Consider the following 25334-nt stretch of genomic DNA (forward strand, 5'->3'; position numbering starts at 1 on the left):
ATTTCACAAGTTTCAAAATCTCCCCTCCCCCTACCGCATCCCAAAACCAGTCCAGCTCGTCCCTGCCTCCCTAACCTGTTCTTCCTCCCACCTATCCCCTCCTCCCACCTCAAGTCGCACCTCCATCTCCTACCGACTAACCTCATCCCACCCCCTTGACCTGTCCATCCTCCCTGGACTGACCAATCCCCTCCCTAACTCCCCACCTACACTGACCTTTACTGGCCCCATCCCCGCCTCTTCGACCTGTTTGTTTCCTCTCCACCTATCCTCTCCTCTATCCATCTTCTATCCGCCTCCCACTCTCTCCCTATTTATTTCAGAACCCCCTTCCCCTCCCCCTTTTCTGATGAAGGGTCTAGGCCCGAAACGTCAGCCTCTCTGCTCCTATGATGCTGCTTGGCCTGCTGTGTTCATCCAGCCCTGCACCTTGTTGTCATTAATCATGTCCTGCCTGTTTGGGCAGCATGGTGGCTCAGTGGTTAACACTGCTACCTCACAGCACCAGGGACCTGGGTTCAATTCCCACTCGGGCAGTTGTCAGTGTGGAGTTTGCACATTCTCCCCATGTCTGCGTGGGTTTCCTCCAGGTGCTCTGGTTTCCTCTCTCAGTCCAAAGATGTGGAGGCTAGGTGGATTGGCCATGCTAAATTGCCCATAGTGTTCAGGGATGAGTGTGTTATGGGGAATGGATCTGGGTGGGATTCTCTGAGGGTTGGTGTGGACTTGTTGGGCTGAAGGGCCTGTTTCCACATTCTATGAATTAAAATAAATTTACCTATTATTCCAACACTCTGTTTCCTGCCACTCAACCAGTTCCTTATCAATGCCAGTAATTTGCCCTGAATTTCACAGGCTTCCACCTTAACTAACAATCTCTCGGGTGGGACTTTATCACAAGCCTTTTGGAAGTCCATATAAACAACATTAATCAACTTACCTCTGTCCACCACCTTTGTCACATTTTTAAAATACTTTATGATATTTTGTCAGGCATGACCTACCCTTCATGAATCCATGCTGACTCTTCCTGATTAACTGAAAATTTTCAAGGCAATCAGTTACCCTATTCTTGATTATACACTCCAACATTTTCCCCACCACAGATGTTAGGTCCCTGGTTTCTCTCTGTAACCCTTTTTAAAGAATGGATGATATAAGAAAATTTTTAATCCAGAGGTACAACTCCTGAATCCAGGAACTCTGAAAGATTATGATTAGGGCATTGGCAATGTGCTATACTATCTGCTTAACACATGTGGATGGAAACTATCAGGGCCCAGGAACTTGTCACGTTTCAGTTCCATTAATTTCCCCATTAGTCATGATTTACTTAAAGCTAATTTGTTCCTTAGATCCCATACATTTGTATAAGGAACTGTAATTTTGGCTGCACACTGTTTCAGCTTTTTGTTATTGGTCCCTCCTCAATATACTTCTTAATAGTCCCACCTTGTTCATTAAACTGGCCCTCCTTGTTCATCCTATTGATACCTTCTCCTCACATGCTGACGTCCTTTTTGACAGGGTCTCACCTACCCTCGAAGAGATTGCAACGATCCAGATATCTGAATCCTCCCTCTGATAACAGCTCTTTAGCCACCTATTCAGCTGTATCTTCCTATTTCTGTCCTCACTGGATCCAAATCTGCAGAGGTATTTTGGAAGTGTTGTAGGCTGAAATGAAAAGCAAACAAGTACACAATAACATAAAGCACACTAACAAAAACAGAAGTTGCTGGAAAAGCTCAGCAGGTCTGGCAGCATCTGTGAAGAGAAATCAGACTTAACATTTTGGATCCGGTGACTCTTCCTCAGAACTATTTATTTTTACGGCGAATGAGCCAGAGGATAAAGTGGAACTGCAGAGTGGTGCAGCCCTGAGCCAGCGTTATGTGACGCTGTTGGAGGAAGAGCTCAAGAGTGTGCATGTGAGGCCACATGGCACGGAGTGCAGATCTCAGAATGCAGTGAGAGCAGCTGTCTGTGGAATGTTGAACATCACAGAGGTACATGTGATCTTGTATAGATTCAAAGCACGAGGGATGAAACTTCAGTTGGAATCCATGTGGGGTGAGTCTGAGCCAGAGGCAGTCACTAAGAATGTGATGTGGCTTTGGCAGATCTGAGGAAGGGTCACTGGGCCCGAAATGTTAACTCTAATTTCTCTTCACCGATGCTGCTGGACTGCTGGCCTTTTCCAGCAACTTCTGTTTCAGTTTCTGATTTACGGCATCCACAGTTCTTTCGGTTTTATAAAGCACACTAAATTTTTTCACCCACGCTCAAGACTCATCACATCACCTTGTTGGAGAACCAACTCTGTAAGCTTCTCCCTGTGCACCTGCAAGTCCTCAGCTTGGCCGTACATGGAAACAGCATCCCTCAAAGTCTTATGTTAGAGATTCAGAGGATCTTGAAGGATGTTTGGCTCCAATATTTGCATTATGACAACACGTCAGCATATTGTGGCATTGGTGAAACAAACTCCCAACCGTTGGCTTAGAGCACCATTGCTCCGTTTGAAGTCTATTAACCCTGACAAAAAAAGACTGAATGGAGTAGTCCAAAGGCAGTCTGATCTCTGAATATGCTATCTTTTTGTAATTTCCTTCAACCAACTGGTGCCAAATGTAGTGCTTTGCGTTCCATTGGACTCATCTACATAAATCAAGAGTGAGACCCTGAAGTTGGGCTGAGCAGGTCTCCATAATTTTTCCCAGACCTGTACCCTGGACAATTGTTCAATTTCACTCCAGTTTTGCTGCAGAGAGTGTGCACAGCACAGGGGACAGCCTTATCACCAAATTGAGCACCTCACCTTAAAATTACCTTATGAGTCAGAAGATGCTACGATGAGAAATTACAAGTTGGAGTGGGACGGAAATTACCTTTTATGCTTGTGATGAATTTTTAAAATCCTGTTAAATTATTCTTAATTTTCCTCGTTGAATTTCCTTTGTCACATGAAATAAACTGTGAATTAAATATCTGAAATTTATGTTGTGATATAGTTGTGAAATGGGTGAAGCTTTAAGTTGTTAGATTGATACATATTGTTTGGTTGTTTTCACGAGTCTGTAGTTCTGACAAAGCTTGTGAAGTGGTTTATGCAATGCTTGTCTCTGCAATGATTCTCAAAGCATGAAAATAATTATTAAGGTGTAATATTAGTTCAGTCGCTGTTTCCATATTTGCCCTTGAAATATATTAATTCTGTAAAATTGAACTTACAGAAAAGTGATGAAACCAATGTTGCAGTAGATAAACTTCAACGTAAGGTTAAAATGATGGAAATACAACTCTCACAACTGGAGGATATACGTGATCAAGTGAGTACAAGAAGAAAAGGGCAGCTGTATGTTGTGCATCTGTAGGGACCAATATTGCGTGATAGAAAGTACTCATTCCCCTGTAATAATTGAATAAGGATTAGGTGAACATTTAATACTTTTTAACATTTTTCTAATGATTTTTCAGCAGTAAAGAGTCACAACTGTCTACATTAACAAACAGTGTACTGGCTAATCATCAATGTTTCTTTAACTTAAACTGGGATTTTAACTAAGGCTGGGATTTTATGGTCTCACTGTTTTACAGCATCTTTTATATCCTTTTTTAAGGACTGCATCTTTAATGTTATATTAAAAGGGTTCCATTGACCTATTAAAATTACTTTTAACATAAAATATTGAATTAAATGTCCCACTTGTTGTCTCGAAGTCTACTTTAAGTTTCCTTATCTCTCTGTTTCCCATTGCCAGATCCTCAGTCTCCATGCCTCATTACAAAAGGGCCCTTGCTCATAGCTGCCATTATCAGAGTTTATACTGCTAATCAGACTATTGAAACATGAGCATTTTACTGCAGCCTCAGAATTGGCTGAGATCAGACAGGATTATTGGCTAGACTTCTTTTAATTGCTGAAAAAAAACGATTCTGCAAAGACATAGTGCCACACATAATGCTGCCGCTGGTGTGGATAGACTCTGCTGAAACCTTGTTTGCAGGACTGATGTCTTCTTTGGAACTTCAGAAACCACACTGCAGTGGCGAATTCCTACCCACAGCTAGTGTCATCATTTGTCACTAACTTAAGTTTCCTACATGTAGTGTTGAATTTGAGGATAGCAAATGGCTCACTGGTTAGCACTACAGCCTTACAGTGCTAGGGACCCAGGTTTGATTCTAGCCTTGGATGACTATCTATGTAGAGTTTACACATCAGAGAACTCCTTTAGTGAGGCAATATGGATAGAACACAGGAATAGGAAAGGTGAAATGATAATGCTGAGGGTATACTACAGGCCTCCTGACATCCAGTGGGAGAAAAAGGAGAGAATATGTAGATATCTTTTGGAAAGATATTAAAACAGCAGGGTTGTTGTGGTGGATGATTTTAACTTCCCCTATATTGACTGGGACTCACTTCGTGCTAGGGGCTTGGATGAGGCAGAATTTGTCAGGACCATTCAGGAGGGTTTCTTGACACAGTATGTAAACAGTCCTACCAGGGAAGGGGTTATACTGGACTTGGTTTTGAGAAATAAGCCCGGCCAGGTGAGTGAGGTCGCAGCGGGGGAGCATTTCAGAAATAGTGACCATACTACCGTGAGATTTGAGATACTCATAGATAGGGATAACAGCAGTCCTCAGGTGAAGATGTTAAATTGGAGGATAACAAACTATAACAGTATTCGGCAGGAATTGGAGAATGTTGATTGGAGCTGGCTGTTTGAGGGTAAATCCAGATCAGATATGTGGGAGCATTTCAAATGCAGCTGATAAGAGTTCAGGAGTGGCACATTCCTGTAAGAATGAAGGATAGGTATGGCAAGTTACATGAGCCTTGGATGACCAGGGATGCTATGACCTTGGTCAAAAAGAAAAAGGAAGCCTTCGTAAGGTCTAGGAGGATGGGAACTGACAAAGCCCTTGAAGTATATAAGGAAAGTAGGAAAGAATTTAAACAAAGAATTAGAAGGGCGAAAAGGGGTCACGAACTTAGGACATCGAACAGTACAGCACAGGAACAGGCCCTTCGGCCCATGATGTTATGCCGTACTTGATGCCAAATGAAACTAATCCCTTCTACCTGTCCTTGGTCCATAGTCCTCTATTCTTTGCTTATTCATATGCTTATCTAAAAGTTCCTTAAATGCCCTTATTGTATCTGCCTCAACCACACCCCTGGCAGTGCATTCAGACTCCTACCATTCCCTGTGTAAAAAGACTTCTCATGTCTCCTTTGAACTTCCCCTGTCTCACCTTAGATGCATGCCTCCTGGTTTTAGACATTTCAACTCTGGGAAAAAGATTCTGACTGTCAATCCTATATATGCATTTCATAGTTGTATAGACTTCTATCAAGTCTCCCCTCAGCCTCCACCGCTCCAGAGAAAACAGCCTGAGTTTGTAGAATAGGATATAGAATAGAATATCCTTTGGTGTCACTTGTACTCTGGTACAGAAGTACAGGAGTACAGTGAAAAGTTTTTGCATGCCTTTTAGGGCACCATCATAGGTACAAGTACCTAGGTAAAAGTTTAAAAAAAAGTGTTGTTATACAAATGAGGATTAAAAGGAAAGTACAAGCATCACTTACAGTGTCTAATAATGAGTTAGAAATGAGGTAGTTATAACTTTGTGAAAAGGATTTAAATCACAGTCCAGTAAAGAGTTCCAAACAGCAACAGCTCGACTCATGGTGTCAGGCAAAAGTCCAGCAACTGTCCCACTTTACTCCAGCCTCCAGACCTCTCCTCACCGGCACTTTGCAGCAACAAGTTAAGTCACGCTGTTCCGAAATTCGCTTCACCTCCTGCCACTCTGGAACTCGGATTCCCCATGTGCCGCTCCAGGACTCAGGATTCCCCACGTGCCGCTCCAGGAATCAGGATTCCCCACATGCTGATCTGGGACCCAGGGTTCCCCTGCTGCCACCGCTCTGGGACTCGGCCCCTCCATCGCTCTGGGACTTGGTCTGGCCCACGCTTGTTCTGCTGCTGTTGCTCTGGGAATTTGGTCTGCGACTCGGCCCGTGCTCACTCTGCTGCCACTGCAGAACACAGCCTGCGCACTCAGCTCTCACTCAGTCTCTGGTTGTGACGCATCTCCCTTGACTCCTTTCTCCAGGCAGGGGTAGTTAACCCACCCATCTACATTTTCAACTAAGTCATTTATATATATCACAAACAGCTGAGGTCCCAGTACAGATCCCTGCGGAACACCACTAGTCACGGACCTCTAGCTTGAAAACACCCTTCGACCACTACTCTCTGTCTTGTATTTCTTTGTTTTCTAGCCTGTCCTTTTAGTTCATATGCTCTAATCCAGGCAGCATCCTGCTAAACCTGTTCAGTACCCTCTTCCCCTCTTCAAAGCCTCCACATCATTCCTGTAACATGGAGACCAGAATTGACCGCAGCACTCTAAGTGTAGCCTAACCAAAGTCTTATAAAGCTGCAACATGACATGCTGACTTTTATACTCAATTCCCCGACCAATAACGGCAATCATGCCATTCGCCTTCTTTACCACCCTATCTACTTGCAAGACCACTTTCATGGAGCTATGGACTTGAACCCCAAGATCCGTTTGTACATCAATGCTGTTCAGGGTCCTGCCATTAATTGTATACTTTCCCTTAACATTTGACCTCCCAAAGTGCAACACTCACTCTTAGCAGATTAAATTCCATCTGCCATTTCTCCACCCATATCTGCAACTGATCTGTATTCCTCTGTATCCTTTGACAACTTTCTACACTACCCACAACTCCACCGATCTTTGTATCATTTGCAAACTTACTAGCCCACCCATCTACTTTTTCATCTAAGTCGTTTATATATGTCACAAACAGCAGAGGTCCTAGTACAGATCCCTGCGGAACACCACTAGTCACAGACCTCCAGGCTGAAAAGCACTCTTCCACCCACTACCCTCTGTCTTCTCCAAGCAAGCCAATTCTGAAGCCACATGGCAATGTCACCGTGGATCCCATGCGTCTTAATCTTCTGGATGGGTCTACCTTGAGGGACTTTGTCAAAAGCCTTTCTAAAATCTAGGTAAACAGCAACCACTGCTCTACCCTCATCGATCACTTTTGTCACCTCATCGAAAAGTTCAATCAAGTTCGTAAGACATGACCTGCTCTGCGCAAAGCCATGCTGACTGTCCCTAATTAGGCCATGCTTTTCCCAATTGCTTTAGCAGATTAACATGCTCCACACAAATCTCCCTATCCTCGATATCCTTCTCCTGGGTAAATACTGATGTAAAAGTACTCATTTACTTGGAGAGACAATGGCCTAGTGGTATTATCGTTGGACTGTTAATCCAGAGACCCAGATAACGTTCTAGGGACCTGGGTTTGAATTCCAGCACGGCAGATGGTGGATTTAGAATTCAACAAATATCTGGAATTAAGAGTTTAATGATGACTGTGAATCCATTGTCGATTGCTGGAAAAACCCATCCGGTTCACTAATGTCCTTTAGGGAAGGAAACTGCCATCCTTACCTGGTCTGGCCTACATGTGACTCCAGACCCACAGCAATGTGGTTGACTCATAACTGCCCTCTGGGCAATTAGGGATGGGCAATAAATGCTGGCCTAGCTAGCGCACCATCATCCCATGAATGAATAAAAAATTAGGAATCCTGGGGTATGTGGGTTCAAACATCACCACATCCCCAGTGAAATTTTAATTCACTTCATTAAAAATCTGGAGCTGGAAGTTAGTCTGAGTGATTATGACCGTCAAGCTTTCATTGATTGTTGTAATAATCTGTCTGGTTCACTTTAGGCTTGTCTGCCTACACATGACTCCAGACCCACAGCAATGTGGTTGACTCTGAGCAATTAGGGATGGGCAATAAATGCTGCCTTGTCAGCAATGCTTTTATCCCGTGAATGAATATAAAATAAATTTAGGATCTCAGCCATATCCTTGCCTCCAGGCACAAGTTCCCTCCTTAATCCTTGTGGTGGTTCTACCTTCTCCCTAGTTATCCACTTGTTTTTAATGTATCTATGGAATGCCTTGGGATTCTCTTTAACTGTACTTGCCAAGGTCATTTCATGGTCCCTTCTTGCTCTTCTAATTCCCTGCTTGAGTACTTTTCTGCTTTCCTTATATTCCTCACAGGCCTTGTCCGATTTTAGCTTCCTAAACTTTACATATGCTTTTTTTTCCTTTTGACTAAATTAACAACCTCCCTCATTATACAGGGTCCCTTTATCTTGCCATCCTTGTCCTTCCTCGTCCTTCCTCCTTACTGGAACATGGGTCATGAAAAGTCATTAGCAAACAGGATTACGGAGAATCCCAAAGCTTTTTATACATATATAAAAAGCAAGAGGGTAGCTAGGAAAAGCGTTGACTCACTCAAGGATAAAAGAGGGAATCTCTGTGTGGAGCCGGAAGAGGTAGGTGAGGTCCTAAACGAATATTTTGTGTCAGTATTTACCAAAGAGAAGGAATTGCTGGAGGATAAACTCAGGCAAGTGAGCATTGAATTTCTAAACCAAATTGCTATTAAAATGGAAGAGGTATTGTGTGTCTTAAGAAGTATTAAGGTAGATAAGTCCCTGGATCCTGATGGGATCTATCTCAGAGTATTGAGGGAGTCAAGAAAACAAATTGCTGGAGCACTGACAGACATCTTTGTATCCAATTTGGCCGCAGGTGACGTCCCAGAGGACTGGAGAATAGCCAATGTTGTCCCGTTGTTCAAGAAGGGTAACGGGGATAATTCAGGAAATTACAGGCCTGTGAGCCTCACGCTGCTGGTAGGGAACTGATTGGAAAAGATTCTCAGGGACAAGATATATGTGCATTTAGAAGCAAATGGATTTATTAGTGATAGACAGTATGGTTTTGTGTGGGGGAGGTCGTGCCTCACTAACTTGATCGAGTTTTTTGAGCAGGTTACAAAGGTGAATGAGGGAAAAGCGGTAGATGTTGTCTACATGGACTTCAGTAAAGTCTTTGACAAGGTCCCTGATGGCAGACTGGTACAAAAAGTGAAGTCACATGGTTTCGGAGTGAGCTGGCAAGATGGATACAGAACTGGCTTAGTCATAGAAGACAGAGGGTAGTAGTAGAAGGATGTTTTTCGGAATGGAGGGTTGTGACTAGTTGTGTTCCACAGGGATCAGTGCTGGTACCTCTACTGTTTGTGGCGTACATAAATGATTTGGAGGAAAATGTGGCTGGCCTAATTACTAAGTTTGCAGACGGTACAAAGGTTGATGGAGTTGCGGATAGTGAGGAGGATTGTCAGAGGATACATCAAAATATAGATCAGTTGGAGGCATGGGCAGAAAAATGGCAGATGGAGTTTAATCCAGACAAATATGAGGTGATGCATTTTAGAAAGTCTAGTAAGGTGGAAATTATACAGTGATTGGCAGAATCCTTAGGACTAATGATATGCAGAGGTATCTGGGTGTGCAGGTCCACAGATCACTGAAGGTGGCAGTGCAGGTAGATAATGTAGTAAAAAAGCCTATGGCGTGCTTGCCTCCATTGGAAGGGACATTGAGTATAAGGATAGACAAGTTATGGTGCAGCTTTATCGAACTTTAGTTAGGCTAAACTTGGAATACTGCGTACAGCTCTGGTCACCACACTACCAGAAGGATGCGATAGTAGGAACTGGCAATGCTGGAGTCTGAGATAACGAGGTGTACAGCTGGATGAACACAGCAGGTCAGGCAGCATCAGAGGAGCAGGAAAGCTGATGTTTGGGGTCTGGACTCTTCTTCTGGGTCCAGACCCGAAACATCAGCTTTCCTGCTCCTCTGATGCTGCCTGACCAGAAGGATGTGGATACTTTGGAGAGGGTACAGAAAAGGTTTACCAGGATTTTTTTTCCTTTATTCATTCACAGGATGAGGGCTTCACTAGCTAGGGCAGCATTTATTGCCCATCTCTAATTGCCCAGAGGGCAGTTGAGAGTCAGCCACATTGCTGTGGGTTTGGAGTCACATGTAGGCCAGACCAAGTAATGATGGTAGTTTCCTTCCCTAAAGGAGATTAGTGAACCAGATGGGATTTTCCGACAATAGACGACGGATTCACGGTCATCATTAGATGTTAATTCCAGATATTTATTGAATTCAAATTCCATCATCTGCCATGGCGGGATTTGAACCCGTGTCCCCAGAACATTTTCTGGGTCTCCGGATTAACAGTCCAGCGATAATACCACTAGGCCATCACCTCCCCCTGGTATGGGGGATTTTAGCTATGAAGAAAGGTTGGATAGACTGTGTTTGTTTTCTTTAGAATGCAGGAGGCTGAAGGGTGCCCTGATAGAAGTTGATAAGATAATGGATGGCATGGATAGAGTGGAAAGTATGAGGCTTTTTCCCAGGGGTGGGGGGTCACTTACTAGGGGGCACAGGTTCAAGATGTGTGAGGTAGGGAGTTTAAAAGAGAAGTGTGAGGCATGTTTTTCACAAAAAGGATGGTGAGTGCTTGGAACACGCTGCCAGAAGAGGTGGTGGAGGCAGACATAATAGCAGCATTGAGGAAGCACCTGGATGAATACATGAATAGGAAGGTAATAGAGAGATACGGATCCTGTAAGTGAAGACAGTTTTAGTATGGAAGGGCAAAATGTGTCGGCACAGGTTCGGAGGGCCAAAGGGCCTGTTCTTGTGCTGTATTATTCTTCATTCTTGTCATTGACTTCCACCTAGAAATTAAAGTCACGAGAACACTTATCCATCATCCTCAAGAAATTAGCAGGGGTATTACAGAGCTCAAATAGCATCCTTGTGTATTCATAAAGTCCCCTGGTTCCTATTTGGAATGATGTCCTTTCAGTAGTCTGCAGAACACTTTGCAGCTTTGAGAACATTATTAATTCTTCCTCAGTCCTAGGTAGAGTGTAAATGCTGTTATGAGTCGTTGTATTAAGTGCCCAATAATTGATACAGATCCCTCAGATTTCCATCTTTTCCCATACAAGGACTATGGAGACTTGAGGAATTTCAGATTACACCTGACTGAGGACTTTTGCAGTTTTTTTCCCAGATTTCCTCTCAATCATGTGGTGGCATATTTGGATGGTAATCTTTAGACACAATCCAGTGGCTTACATATCACAAAAACCCAATGTCTTGTCATCTTTACTGCAAGTTGTCCTGCACTTGGGTTTTTGCCCAAGCAAGAAAAAAAGAAGTCCTGATTCTTCTAAACTGAAAGTTGGCTTTCCCATTTTTGTTTTCTGCAATCGTAAATCTCTCACCATACAAGCAAATTCTCATCGTCACTCCGGGGGCTTCTCTGCAAATGCCTCCACCTCCTGTGATACTCAGACTGCTTCAGCCTTTCATGTTCATAATGACCTGATGCCAATGGAATAAAGAATCCCTGCTTTATGATCGCCAGTTTCAATTCCTCCAACATTCACTTAAACTTGACCAGGACCCTTTCAAGCTTACTTGATGCCTGTGCTGTGAAATCCTGACATCCTGATACGTAGTATGAGACTTGAACACATGGATGATCGAAAGATCATAAAACAGGGATTCTTTATTCCATTGGCATCAGGTCATTATGAACATGGAGGGAAATCAAGTATCAATAAGAAACTGTGTTTTACATCCGATTGAGGAAATCCTACAGCTGACTTGTCCTCCTCTTTATTAAGCCTCCTCTCCCAGAGATATCCTTTCCCCCAGAGAAGATTTATTTAACTGTAGCCAACTGCCCTGCTCAGTGCCCACCTTCACCATTATCACCACCTGCTGCTGGCTGTCCTTGGCATTACTGCTCTACCTGCCCTACTCAGTGCCCTGCTTCACCATTGCTTACATATTGTTGGATGTTCCATTACCCCATATTATACCTCATTTACCAGATGTTTGTCCATGCTCTTAACCTATCTATATCCCTTTGAAACTTTCTTCTGTCCTCTTCTTGACTTAGTTTACTACCTAATTAGAAATTTAGCAATTTCAGTGTTCCTTCATCGAAGTCATTTATGTAAGTTCTAAAATGTTGAGGCCCCAAGACTAATCCCTTGGCAACCACATCTTGTCAGTCAGAAAATGACTCATTAATGCCTACTCTGCTTCTTGTTAGCCACCCAATCTTCTAACTATGCTGATATGTTACCTCCTACACCATGAGCTTGTATTTTTCTTAATAACTTTTGATGTAGAATCTTATCAAATCATTTCTGGAACTCTCAAACAGTACAGCCACTCATTCCTCTCTATTCAGAGCACATTATTTCTATAAATACCTCAATAAATAGGTTAAACTCTGTTTTTCTTTTGCAAGACTGTACTTAATTACCTTAAATTTTTCAAAAGGCTAATCAATAACACCTTTGATAACGTTAAGTTAACATAGAACATTACAGCGCAGTCCAGCCCTTCGGCCCTCGATGTTGCGCCGACTAACTGCATATAGTTTCCTGATTTCTGTCTTTGTTTTTGATCAAAAGATTTATATTCAATATATTTCAATCTAATGGAACCTTCTGTAATTCTACAGAATTTTGAAAAAATAAAACCAATGCATCAAGCATCTCTCTAGCCACTTATTTTGATAACCTAGGATGAAATCCATCAAGATCTGGGAACTTGTCAGCCTGTTGCCTGAACAACTTGATCAGTGTCATTTTCCTGGTGGCTGTAATTTTGATGAGTCCTAACCTCCCTATCATTTTATTTTTAACTTCTTGGTTCCTGAGGCAGCTCTGCAATTCGGGAAATTACTCGAGAGATTCCCCAACTGGTGGGATCTTTACTGCTTGGGGTGTGGTGGCGGCCTCCACCCAGATTTTGTTCATTTTTAGACCCTCACAACTCACACCCAATCACCCACTTCCAGCCAGTCCTATGCCACTTTAATATCAGTCCATGCCCCATACCTATTGCCATGATACTCATGCCAATTGACACCCCAGCTTATTGCATGCAATCCCATGCACCATACTAAAACACATTGTCCTTAAGGTTCTTGCGAAGATTTGTAGCTCGGGTTGTGAGTGAGGTTGTTGTCTTGCTCGCCGAGCTGGCTGGTTGAGGTTCAGGTGTTTTGTCACCATGCTAGGTAACATTATCAGTGCAGCCTCAGATGAAGCGATGTAGTACTACTCCACTTAGTATTTATATGATCCAGACCGGACTGATGATGTTACCTAGCATGGTGATGAAACGTTTGAACTACAGCCAGCCAGCTCAGCAAACAAGTCAACAACCTCACACCTTGTTCTGTTACAGGAACATAATGACAGGAGTAGGCCAGTTTGTCCTTCAAGCCTGACCTGCCAGTCGATTAGATCATGGCTGATCACCTCCTCAATGTCACTTTCCCACACTATCTCCATATCTCTTAGTGCCATTAGTCACTGCAAACCTGCCAATTTTTGTCTTGAACATGTTCAATGATGGAGCTTCCACAGCTGTCTGGGTTAGAGAATTCTGAAGATTCACCATGTTCTGTGTGTGATATCCTTCCCCATTTAAGTCTTAATTGTGAGATTATGTCCTCTGGTTCAAGACTCACCAGCTAGGTAAATATCATATGTATATCCACCCTGTTACACATAATAAGAATTTTATAAGTTACACTATCAACTTTCATTCTTCTAAACTCTAGGGAATACGGATCCAGTTCCCCAATGTCTCATCATTAGACAATCCTGCCATCACAGGATCAATCTGGGGAACGTCTGTTCAACTCCTAATTTGTAAATTATAACCTTCCTGAGATAAGGAGTTTAAAACTGGACAACTGCAGCAAGATATCTTTAGTTCTTATCATTCGTCACTCGGATATAAGGCTGAAAATCAAGCCACACTATTCCCAAGGTCACCTCAAAAGTTACAAGTTTTAAAACTATGTAGAACTCCCCAATTTGCCTGTCTTTTAGACCTAGGTTGACAAAAGACACCAACCACGTTTCTGTAATTAACAAGAATGACTATTTATGACAAATATATAGATTCTAACCACTGATAAACAATTATGAACTATCAATGTACAAAGCACCATAGCCCTACCAGACCTTAGGCCTGCTGTCTCATTGGAGAGAGAGACACACACATCTGGTGGCAGTTTAACTTGAAGGACACAACACTTCAGGAGAGGTCAAAAAGAAGAGTTTTTTGTGGTAATTGAACCAGCCGTCCAGCCAACTGAGATAATCAACCACCTGAGCCATCATAATTCTACCAGTTAAAATTCAGCACCCTCTGCCCCCCAGCCCTTTGTAAACTACTACTACAGATAGACACAGGCAGAAAGAGATTGGGTGTTATGAGCTGAGGGAAACACTGGAAAGATAGCCCATTTGACCCTGTCCCTGGAGTTTCCTGAGATGATCCTTCTGATTTGACAGAACATTGCACTTTGATATTACTTCTCCAGGTACTTTCACTTGTTTACATGGGCACGGGCAGCTAGTGCCCACTTGTAAAGTCTTTGACCTTCAGTTAAGTTTACAGCAACTGATGAGGAAAATATTAAGTGACTTTCTTCAGGCTAGAGGTGTTTTCTTTCAGCAGTGAAAAGGGATAGTGGATAGCTCGTTCCCTCTCAGATATCAATGGATCTAACATCCATAAGTTGTTCAACTACCTGGGAAACAGGCACATATTTGTTGGGAGGCAAAAGACATTTGTCGTCGATAACTGGTCACCATATCACAGACTGTCAGCAACTGTTGCCAGTTGAAGCTCAGTTCATGTACAGCCTTTGGCTTTAGCTCGTCTGCAACCAGATCTCCTGCACTGCTGGAACAAACAGCTGTGTAAACAGCATTTACAATGAGTGTGGGATAACTTGATTTTTACAAAAATCCTTCAACCATCCTTAGCTTTTAAAACAATCCTTTTGTTGTTCAGTCCACAAGCAAAAATACAGAAAAACAAAAAGATAAGGTCTTTATGTTATGAATTCAAGTTCGACTGAAGTGATTGCCTCAAATTCCTGGAAATGATTGCCAACATGCCATTCTCCTTCTGAATTACTTTCTGCACCTGCTTACTAGCTTTTATGTGATACGTGGTCAAGGACATTGAGAACGTTTTAGCACCATATCAACAGATGACAACTCATGCCAATGAAATCATCATCCCTATACACTTAAAGCCAATTCACCCAGTAGCTACCTTGAGTAGAACCCATTCTTCTGCCTTCTCCCCATAATCCTTGATCCCTTTACTCGTCAAGGACCTATATATCTGTCCTAAAGACACTCAATAACTTGGCCTCCACATCTTCTGCAGCAATGAGCCCTACCGATTCACTATTACCTGACTGAAGAAATTCCCCCTCATTGGGTTATTCTTCACTTTGAGTCTGCCCTTGGGTCCTAGTCTTATTAGTGGAAACATATTCTCCACATCCATTCTATCCAGGCCTCTCAGTATTCTGTAGTTTCTATGAGATCCTCCCTCATCCTTCTAAATTCTATCAATAAAGACCCAGAGTCCTCAACCACTCCTCATATGACAGGCCCCTTAGATACGGGATCCAGAACTGCTTACAATGTTCCAAACGCAGTCTGACCAGAGCCTTTTGCAGCCTCAGTAGTACATCCTCGCTCTTGCATTCTAGCCCTCTGGAAATGAATGCTGATTTTGCATTTGCTTTCCTTACTGCCAAGTGAACCTGCAAGTTAACCTTAAGAGGATCCTGAACTAGGACTTCTAAGTCCCTCTGTGCTTCAGATTTCCAAAGCCTTTACCCATTTAGGATATTGTGTACACCTCTATTCGTCCTACCAAAGTGCAAAACCTCATACTTTCTCAAATTGTATTCCATCTGCCACTTCATTGCCCACTCTCCTAGCCTGTCCAGGTCATTCTACAGTCTTCCTGCTTCCTCAATACTGTATGTCTCACCACCTATTTTTGTGTCATGTGTGAACTTAACAACAATGCCCTCAGTTCTTTCACCTGCATTATTAATGCCCCTTACATCATAGGCCCTTCCCTTATTTAGCAGCTTACTGTGCAGCCCTTTGAGGCCCTTTGGAAATCCAAATTGATCGCGTCCACCAGCTCTCCTTTGTCTAATTTGTTCCTTACCTCAGAGTGTTGTAACAGATTTGTCAGCCATGACCCCCAACCCCCTTGCCGTGCTGACTCAGCCCCATTTCACCAGGCACTTCCAAGTGCTCCATAATCTCTTCTATAATAATGGGTTCTAAAATCTTAAGAACCACCGAGGTTAGGCTAACCAGCCTAAAATTTCCAGTCTTCCACTTCCTTCCCTTCTTAAACCGGGATGTTACATTAGTTATTTTCCAGTCCTTTGGGACCCTCCCTGACTCTAGGGGATGTAGTCCATCTGGTCCAGGTAATTTATCCACTTTGAGACCTTTCAGCTTCCCCAGTACCTTCACCTTAGTGATGGCCACTACACTCACCTCTGCCCCCTGCTGTCTTTAAAGCTACTGGTTGCCCTGTCCTCCCTAGCGTGTTCCTTCTTGCTTCAGATGAATTTCTGCTGTCCTTCGTATATTACCTCCAAAAACCCAGGCTATTGCTGCTGTAGCATCAACTCTGAGCTCAAGTCCTTCAAGCTGCAGACACTGACTGCAGTTGTGGCTACTGTGGCTTGCACTGGGATTCACCAGCTCCCACACTATGCAAGAACAATGGTCACCCGTTTGGCCATTTCTAATATAGTTAAAAAATGTTATTCTTGGATCGTTCCTAAATTATTTTACTCCTTTCTGAATCCTATTCAGGGCTAGTCACTAATGTAGGTCCCTTACCAGCTAATCAGCTTCTCTGTGACATCATTTAATTTTTTAAAAATGTGAACTCCAAAATGTTCAAAATCCCCAGGTATAAGTCATACTCATCGCCACTGGTCCTCCGTTAGGTAGGCTTCAAAATCCCCAGGTTGAAGTCATTCTCACTGCCTCTGGCATTGCCCTTGCCCCACTTAGGTGAGTCTGGACATATTCTGCGCACTTTGTGTATTGACATCCATTCTAACTAATCATGACCTGTACACTGCAAGCTAAGACCCTTGACGACGTGAAATGGCATCTGTTTGAACTCAGCACTGAGTGGAAACGGGCCTGTTAAGTTTAGGTTTATCTGAATGATCCCCTGCTTCCTGTCACCTGCTATCAAAAATAGGATCTTTCAAAAATGGGGCAGCACTTCCAAATCTTTTAATTTATTTAGTTGCTCCCCGTAATATATATTTTAGGTTCCCTGTATGCTTGCTGTTTTTCCTTTTCTTCCATTGTGAAAATAGATGCAAAATTTTCATTTTATCCGTGTGCTATTGCTTGCATCTGGCTTTCATGGGCCCAAATTTTTCACTACGACTCTTTCTTAATATATTCAAAGAAACTCTGCTTTTTGCTTTGATTCCATTTGTAGTGATTCAAACATTGATGGAATGGTATATAGTGAGGAAGATTACAGGTGGATATGGACAGACTGGTCAGATGGGCAAATCAGTGGCAAATGGAATTTCATGAGACCATTAATCAAAAACAGGCAAAAATAAGAAGAATGGTCTCCTTCTGCAACATAATAACTCTGTGACTGATGAGGCACAGTACGTAAGAAGTTCTGAGTGGTATCTGCCACTTAATGTGCAGTTTAAACTCAACCACAATTTGTCTCTTAAATATTTAACCCATGTTAATTTTTAATTAACTGAGAGGAGACATGACTGAGATGTATAAAATTATAAGGGGTATAGATAGGGTAGACAGGAAGAAACTGTTCCACTTGCTAGAGGAATCAGTGACCATGAGGTATAGTTTTAAGATAAGAAGCACAAGGTTTTGAGGGGATGTGAGGAAATTTCACTCAGGATGGTGGGAATTTGGAACTCGCCTGTAAGTATGGTAGAGGCAAAAACCATCATCACATTAAGAAGTATTTAAATGTGCACTTGTGATGCCAATGTATACAAGGCAATGGGCCAAATGCCGGGATATGGGATTAGAATAGTTAGATAGTTGTTTGTGAATGGCACGGACGCAATGGGCCAAAGGGCTAGTTTCTGTACTGTACATCTCTATGACTCTATTATTGCATAATATGATCTCAGGAGAGAAACTCAAGTTATTAACAGAAAAAATAAGGCCAGAAGATTCCACTGTTTAAAACAGAAGGCTTTTTATTGCTGAGAGTAAACAGAGTGAACACTATATACATGCAGCGTACACTCCAACATTAAAAATTAACATTGGTTAAACATTTAAGAGGTAAATTGTGGTTGAGTCTAAACTGTAACTTGGACATTAAATGGCAGATACCACTCAGACACTCCTTACGTGCTGCGCTTCATCAGTCACAGAGTTATTACTTTGCAGAAGGAGACCATTCTTCTTATTTTTGCCTGTTCTGATTAGTGGTCTCATGAACTGCTACTATGCAGCTTGGACTGATCTGTGTAATTTTATATCTTTTGAAAAGGAACTGTTTTTATCCGAAGACATGGTTTCCACATCTCAGTTTGTTTCTTATCCTTAGAAGCTGATAGAGTCAGTTTCCTTTCTTAGTCTGTCTTTTCGTTTTAGTTTTAGTTAGGCTCTGCCTCAAAAGATACAAATTGAATTAAAATACACAGATTTTCTCAGTAATTTTTTTTTAATTCGCACGATATCAATAAATGCTGAAGGCACAGTTTACAGTAAAGTCTATGGAGCCAGACACCATCTTATGTGTAGTGAAGATTTGTGTTTTGTATTATAGTTGGTGCGTGTTATGCTGGGACAGCTTCCTTTTAAGAGGTGATTCACATAGCCACTGGTGAGTGATCAGCCAGGTATGCAGGTTTGTGTAGACTTGTCTTGTGCTTTTACAGAGTGCACAGCAACTGAATAAATCTCCCTATTCAACATAAATGACGACTTTGTATGTTCTTTTATTCTACTGGAGTCTAATAATTGCCCAATACAGAATAACTGATGGTGAGAAGAAGAGAGAAGAAAAGAAAACAGATTTTTTTTTCACTCACTGCGCATTCGAAATTGGACCAACAGCAGAGGACCAGGTAAGAAAGAGAGAGATGGGGGAAGGTCAACAGATTCCTTCCAGAAAGAAAGAAATAAGAAAATTCAAACTTAAATTGGAGGAAATCCGGATTGCCCAGGCAGCAGAGTCCTCCATGGTGGCTTTCGAGATACACAGCAATGCAGAATCACCGAGCAGAAACTGACAGCCAAATCCGTACCCTTGAAGATGGCCTCAACCGTGATCTTGGGATCATGTCGTGCTACATGTAACCCCACTACACTGTTTTGTATCTGTAAAATCTTCCTTACTGTCCTGTTTTGACACCATCACCTTGATAACTTGCTATGATCTCTCTATCTTAATTTGTTTGTACAGTTTTGGATCACTTGTTACTTTGGTTAGACCCTCAGCATGTGACTGTTATACATATCATGTTATTCCAGCCATTTGGTTTTTTCCCAGCACAGCCTTATTTTTAATTTTTTAAAATTATCTCTCTGCCTTAATTAATCAGATTATAGGTCATCCCTTCACTTGCTAGTCAGCTGTTGACACTTTACTCACACCGTCTTACACTTTTGGTCACCAGCAGAGACTTATTATTCAGCCTGTCAACACTCCACTCACACCATTTGTACAATCTTTTGATCCCTCTGCCTATAAATTTTGTGCCTGTGTGCTTTTCTTCACTCCACCTGATGAAGGAGCAGCACTTCAAAAGCTTGTGATTTCAAATAAATCTGTTAGACCACAACCTGGTATCGTGTGACTTCTGATCCATCGCCACAGGACCTCCAGAAGGAGCACACCATCCTGAAGGCAGCACACCATCCGCAGAGCAGCACACTGTCATGAGGATACTGTCCCTATGGAAGAAACTGGCTTTACGCACCCCAAGGACAACCCTTTATCTGAAGTTCTCAATGTGCCTAAGGTGAATCGTGCACCAGAAGTAAGAAGACACCCAGCACGAAACAGATGCCCACCAAATAGACTCTCTTATTAAATAGTGCCTCCTGTTTATTGTATCTAATGGAACTGTGTATCACATCCATGGAAATAGTTTTTCTGCTTCGACATGTATGTTGTATATAAATACTGGGGTTTGTTTGATAAAGGGAAAGTTTGAAAGTTAAGAGCAAGGGGTGTTATGTATTATAGTTGGTGTGCTGGGACAGTGTCCCATTTAAGAGGTGAGTCATGTGATCACTGGTGAGTGATCAGCCAGGTTTGCAGGTTGTTTATGTAGATTTGTCTTGTGCTTTTGCAGAATGCACAGCAACTGAATAAATTTCCTCATTGAATTGCAGTAAATGATAACCTTGTATGTTATGTTATTCTACTGGAGTGTAGTAACTGACCAGTACAGAATAACTTGTAGTCCAGAACTAGCCATATCTCTAGCCAAGCTGTTTCAGTGAATCTGAAAACAGAAACATTGTTTTTCTTGCTGTATAGGAATCAATTCTTCTTTTGGTCCCCAGTTTTTCTTTGAAACATCATGCCATAGCCTCACATTAGCCTCACAAGTCCCATCATCCTTTCCATGGATATCTAAGCTATGTGATGGGCTGGTTGTTCTTTCTCTGGAACCTGTTTGTGTACGTCCCAAGTTCTCTCCAGCATTGCTGTTTGTTGACTGCTTTTAAAAATACATTCATGAGAAGTGAGTATCAATGGATTGCCCAACATTTATTGCCCATCCTGTTTACCCTAGAGAAAGTGGTGGTGAACTGCCTTCTTAAGTCATTGCAGTCCATTTGCTCAAGGAAGACCCATGATGGCATTAGGGAGGGAGTTCTCAGATTTTGACTTACAGACCCTGAAAGAAAAGTGTTTTATGTTCCGAAGTCTGGATGGTGGAGTGGCTTGGTGGGGCACTTCCAAGTAGTGGTGTGGGGTAGTGTTCCCATGTATCTGCTTCTCTAGTCTTTCCAGATGGTTGTAGTTGTGGTTTTACATAGGACAGAACACCCACCTGCCTGCACATGAAGAGGCAAGAAAATACCCAAAGGAAACTAACTCCGGCTTTAACATTGGCAGGTTCTGTCTAAGGAGCCTTGGTGAATTTCTGCAATGCATCTTGTAGATAGCGCACAATGCTGCTCAGCGTCAGTGGTGGAGTGACTGAACATTTGTGGATGTGGTGCCAATCAAGCGGGCTGCTTTGTCCTGGTGCTGAGCTTCTTGAGTGTCGTTGGAGCTGCACTCATTCAGGCAAGTGGGGAGTATTCCATCACACTCCTGACTTGTATTTTGTAGATCGTGAACAAGCTTTGGGGATTCAAGAGGTGAGTTACTCACTGCAAGATTCCTAGCTTCTGACCTGCTCTTATAGCCACAAAATTTAAATGGCTAGTCCAGTTCAGTTTCTAGTCAGTGGTAACTCCAGGATAAAATCCGAAAGAACTGCATATGCTGCAAATCAGAAAGAAAAGTAGAAATTGCTAGAGAAACTCAACAGGTCTGGTAACATCTGTAGAGAGAAATCGGAGTTAATGTTTCAGATCGCGTGCTTCTGAGCAAGGGCACTTGACCCAAAACGTTAACTCTGATTTCTCTCTGCAGATGCTGCCAGATTTGGTGAGCTTTTCCAGCAATTTGTACTTTTGTAACTCCAAGGATGTTGATCGTGGGAAACAGACACTTCAGTCCAACTTGTCCATACCGACCAGCTATCCTAAAATAATCTAGTCCCATTTGCCAGCATTTGGCCCAAATCCCTCTAAACCTTTCCTATTCATATACCCATCCAGATGCCTTTTAAATGTTGTAAATGTACCAGCCTCCACCACTTTTTCTGGCAGCTCGTTCCATGCACGCACCACATTCTACATGAAAAGGTTGCCCCTTAGGTCCGTTTGAAATATTTCCCCTCTCACCTTAAACGAATGCCCTCTAGTTTTGAACTCCCCACCTTGGGGAAAAGACTTTGGCTATTCATCCTATCCATGCCCCTCGTGATTTTATTAACCTCTGGAAGGTCACCCCTCAGCCCCTGACGCTCCAGGGAAAATTAGTATCTTTCTTGTTTGACATGATCATTGCTTAGCAGTTGTGTTGCGTAAATGTCACTTAGCACAGGTCAGCCCAAGGAAGGGCATAAGTGAGTGGGGGAAGGTTGGTTAGCTAAAGGGGTTTGTGACAGGACAGGAGACAAACTGAGGGACATAGTACTGTTACATTGTGAGTTGCTGGTGTGGGATAAATGGCTTCACTGAATTTATGGAGAGTTTGGCTGAAATCTACATAAGTACAGAAAATACCATTCTTACAAGGTATTTTAGAAAATCAGATTTTCTTATCAGAATGAAGTGTTATTGTATCTATCTATAATGTGTGAACTTTAGTAATAGCATATCTATTGTTACAGTGCTATGTTACTGAAGTTTTTGTTGGCATTATGTTAATTTTCAAAAGTGATAGATATATTTGTTCGTGGGATATGAGCATGTGGCAAGGCCAGCCTTTGTCCCCCATCTCTAATTGCTGTTGAGATGTTGGTGTAGTTAAAACAGGGTCACTTATGAAAGTAGTTTTCAGAGCACTGCAACAGTCCTTTGTTTCGCTTTACATTTACATAATCCAACAAACTCATGTTCTCTTGTTAGTTTGAATTAACTTGTACTGAATGCCAAAATACTGAGGTCACTTCTAGTGATTTAATGATTTTAATTGATCCACAATCTTGATAGCAATAGGAGGTAAACCAAGGGAAAACATGGTTCTACCCATTTGAAATGGCCTGGAGGCATTTGCATTTCACTACATAAAAAGTGCTATTATTACTTTACACCTTCTCTCCAGAAGACTTTATCTTCAGGCACTGTCACCCATGTCAATCCTTTTCTCTCAGGTTGTGGAGAAGTCAAGTGACAGCACCTGTAGAAATGCATTGCTTTGTTTTTGACTGAATATATCATAGATGGCTGGAATGACAGCTAGTCTGTACTCTTTAGTGATGGCTGCTGGCTTTCCAGTTGTCATTTTCTCTATGCTGAAAATGTGTGGTTTTAATGTACCCCCAAATTTGTAAGAGACAAATTTTGCTCTTGTGCTTTCAATTTCCAAGTGAATGAGTTTATGTAAAAGGGGAACAACAGTGGTGTCACCTCTGATCTCTATGGAACACCACTCCCCATCTTGCAGCAGTCTGAGTAGCTGAACCCTGGGTAATGTGTCCAGAACTTAAGTAATTCAGGGCAAAGTAGCTGGAGAGGCTAAAGATCAAAATCCTGATCACGTACCTGCAGACATGAAAGTGAACGAGAATGTGTGCAGCAAAGCAACCAAAGGCCAGTGTGAGCAGTACTAGGAAAGGGGTTAAAAAAAAGCACAGAGAAAGTATTGATTAGTGAGTAGGTGGCACCTGTCTTTGTGTTTAGTTTACTATTATTAAGTTAATAATAAGGAGTTACATAAGTATAGACATGACAGACCACCTCATTGCTGTTCAGTATGTGTCCTATGCCATGTAACATACACGTCACAAATGCCAGGCAATGACCATCTCCAGTAAGAGACAATCTAACCACCACCCCTTGACATTCAGTGGTGTTATCATCACTGATAAACCCACTATTAACATCCTGGGGGTTACCTTTGACGAGAAACTCAATTTGACTTACCATATAAATATGGTGGCTCCAAGGGCAGATCAGAGGCTGGGAACACTGTGGAGAGTAACTCACCTCCTGACCCCTGTCTGCCAGGCACTTGAATCCTGTACAAATCACAAGTCAGGAGTGTAGTGGAATACTCCCCACTTGCCTGGATGGTTGCAGCTCCAACAACACTCAACAAGCTTGACACCATCCAGGACAAAGCAGACTGCTTGATCAGCACCATATCACAATCCACTGCTTGCATCACTGATCCTTACTAGCAGCGGTGTGTTCTTCCTACAATATGCACTGCAGAAATTCACCAGAAATCCTTAGACAGCGCCTTCCAAATCCACGACAACTTCCATCTAGAAGGACAAGGTCAGCAGATACAAGTGAACACTGCCCCGTGCAAGTTCCCTTCCAAGCCACTCACTATCCTGACTTGGAAATATATTGAGAGGAGCAGGAAGGCTGACGTTTCGAAGAAGGGTCTAGGCCCAAAACGTCAGCCTTCCTGATCCTCTGATGCTGCTTGGCCTGCTGTGTTCATCCAGCTCTACACCTTGTTATCTCAGATTCTCCAGCATCTGCAGTTCCTACTATCTTTGGAAATATATTGCTGTTCCTTCAGTGTCACTGGGTCAAAATCCTGGAATTTCCTTCCTAAGGGCATTGTAAGACCATAAGACATAGGAGCAGAACTTAGGCTATTCAGCCCATCGAGTCTGCTCCACCATTCAATCATGGCTGATAAGTTCCTGAACCCCATTCTCCTGCTTTCTCCCCGTAACCCTTGATCCCCTTCATAATCAAGAACCTATCTATCTCAGTCTTAAAAGTATTCAATGACCTGGCCTCCACAGCCTTCTGTGGCAGTGAATGCCATAGATTCACCACTCTCTGGCTGAAGAAGTTTCTACTTATCTCCGTTCTAAAAGGTCTTCCCTTTACTCTAAGGCTGTGCCCTCGGGTCCTAGTCTCTCCTACCAATGGAAGCATCTTCCCAACATCTGTCCAGGCCATTCAGTATTCTGTAAGTTTCAATTAGATCCCCCCTCATCCTTCTAAACTCCAATGAGTATGGTCCCAGAGTCCTGAAACATTCCTCATATGTTAAGCTTTCCATTCCTGGGACCATTCTCATGAACCTCCTCTGAACCTGCTCCAGGGCCAGTATATCCTTCCTGTGATATGGGGGCCAAAACTGCACACAATACTCCAAATGTGGCCTGATCAGAGCCCTATAAAGCCTCAATAGTACATCCCTGCTTCTATATTCAAGTCCTCTCAAAATAAATGCCAACATTGCATTTGCCTTCCTGACTACTGACTCAACCAGCAAGTTTACCTTGAGGGAATCCTGGACTAGAACTCCCAAGTCTCTTTGCACTTCAGACTTCTGAATTTTCTCCCCATTTAGAAAATAGTCCATGCTGTTATTCTTCTTACCAACGTGCATGACCTCACACTTTCCCACATTGTACTCCATCTGCCACTTCTTTGCCCACTCTCCTAACCTGTCCAAATCCTTCTGCAGCCTCCCCACCTCCTCAATACTACCTGCCCCTCCACCTATCTTTTTATCATCTGTAAATTTATCCAGAATGCCCACAGTTCCTTCATTTAGATCATTAATGTATAAAGTGAAAAGTTGTGGTCCCAATGATGACCCTTGTGGAACACCACTTGTCACCAGCTGCCATCCTGAGAAAGATCCTTTTACCCCCACTCTCTGCTTTCTGCCAGACATCCAATCTT

The 25334-nt window shown here is 42.5% G+C and overlaps 1 protein-coding gene across 3 annotated transcripts in view; it reads left to right on the forward strand.

Annotated features, from left to right (window-relative positions):
- LOC109921663 (desmin-like) overlaps positions 1–25334 on the forward strand; it is a 152304-nt gene that overhangs the window by 41820 nt on the left and 85150 nt on the right. For all 3 annotated transcript variants that reach the window (XM_048599543.1, XM_048599544.1, XM_048599545.1), the window contains exon 3: positions 3237–3332. In XM_048599543.1, the coding sequence (XP_048455500.1) occupies positions 3237–3332 (96 nt within the window). The remainder of the gene's footprint in view (positions 1–3236; positions 3333–25334) is intronic.

Source organism: Rhincodon typus, chromosome 7 (assembly GCF_021869965.1).
Source record: "Rhincodon typus isolate 14 chromosome 7, sRhiTyp1.1, whole genome shotgun sequence".
Lineage (NCBI taxonomy): Eukaryota > Metazoa > Chordata > Chondrichthyes > Orectolobiformes > Rhincodontidae > Rhincodon > Rhincodon typus.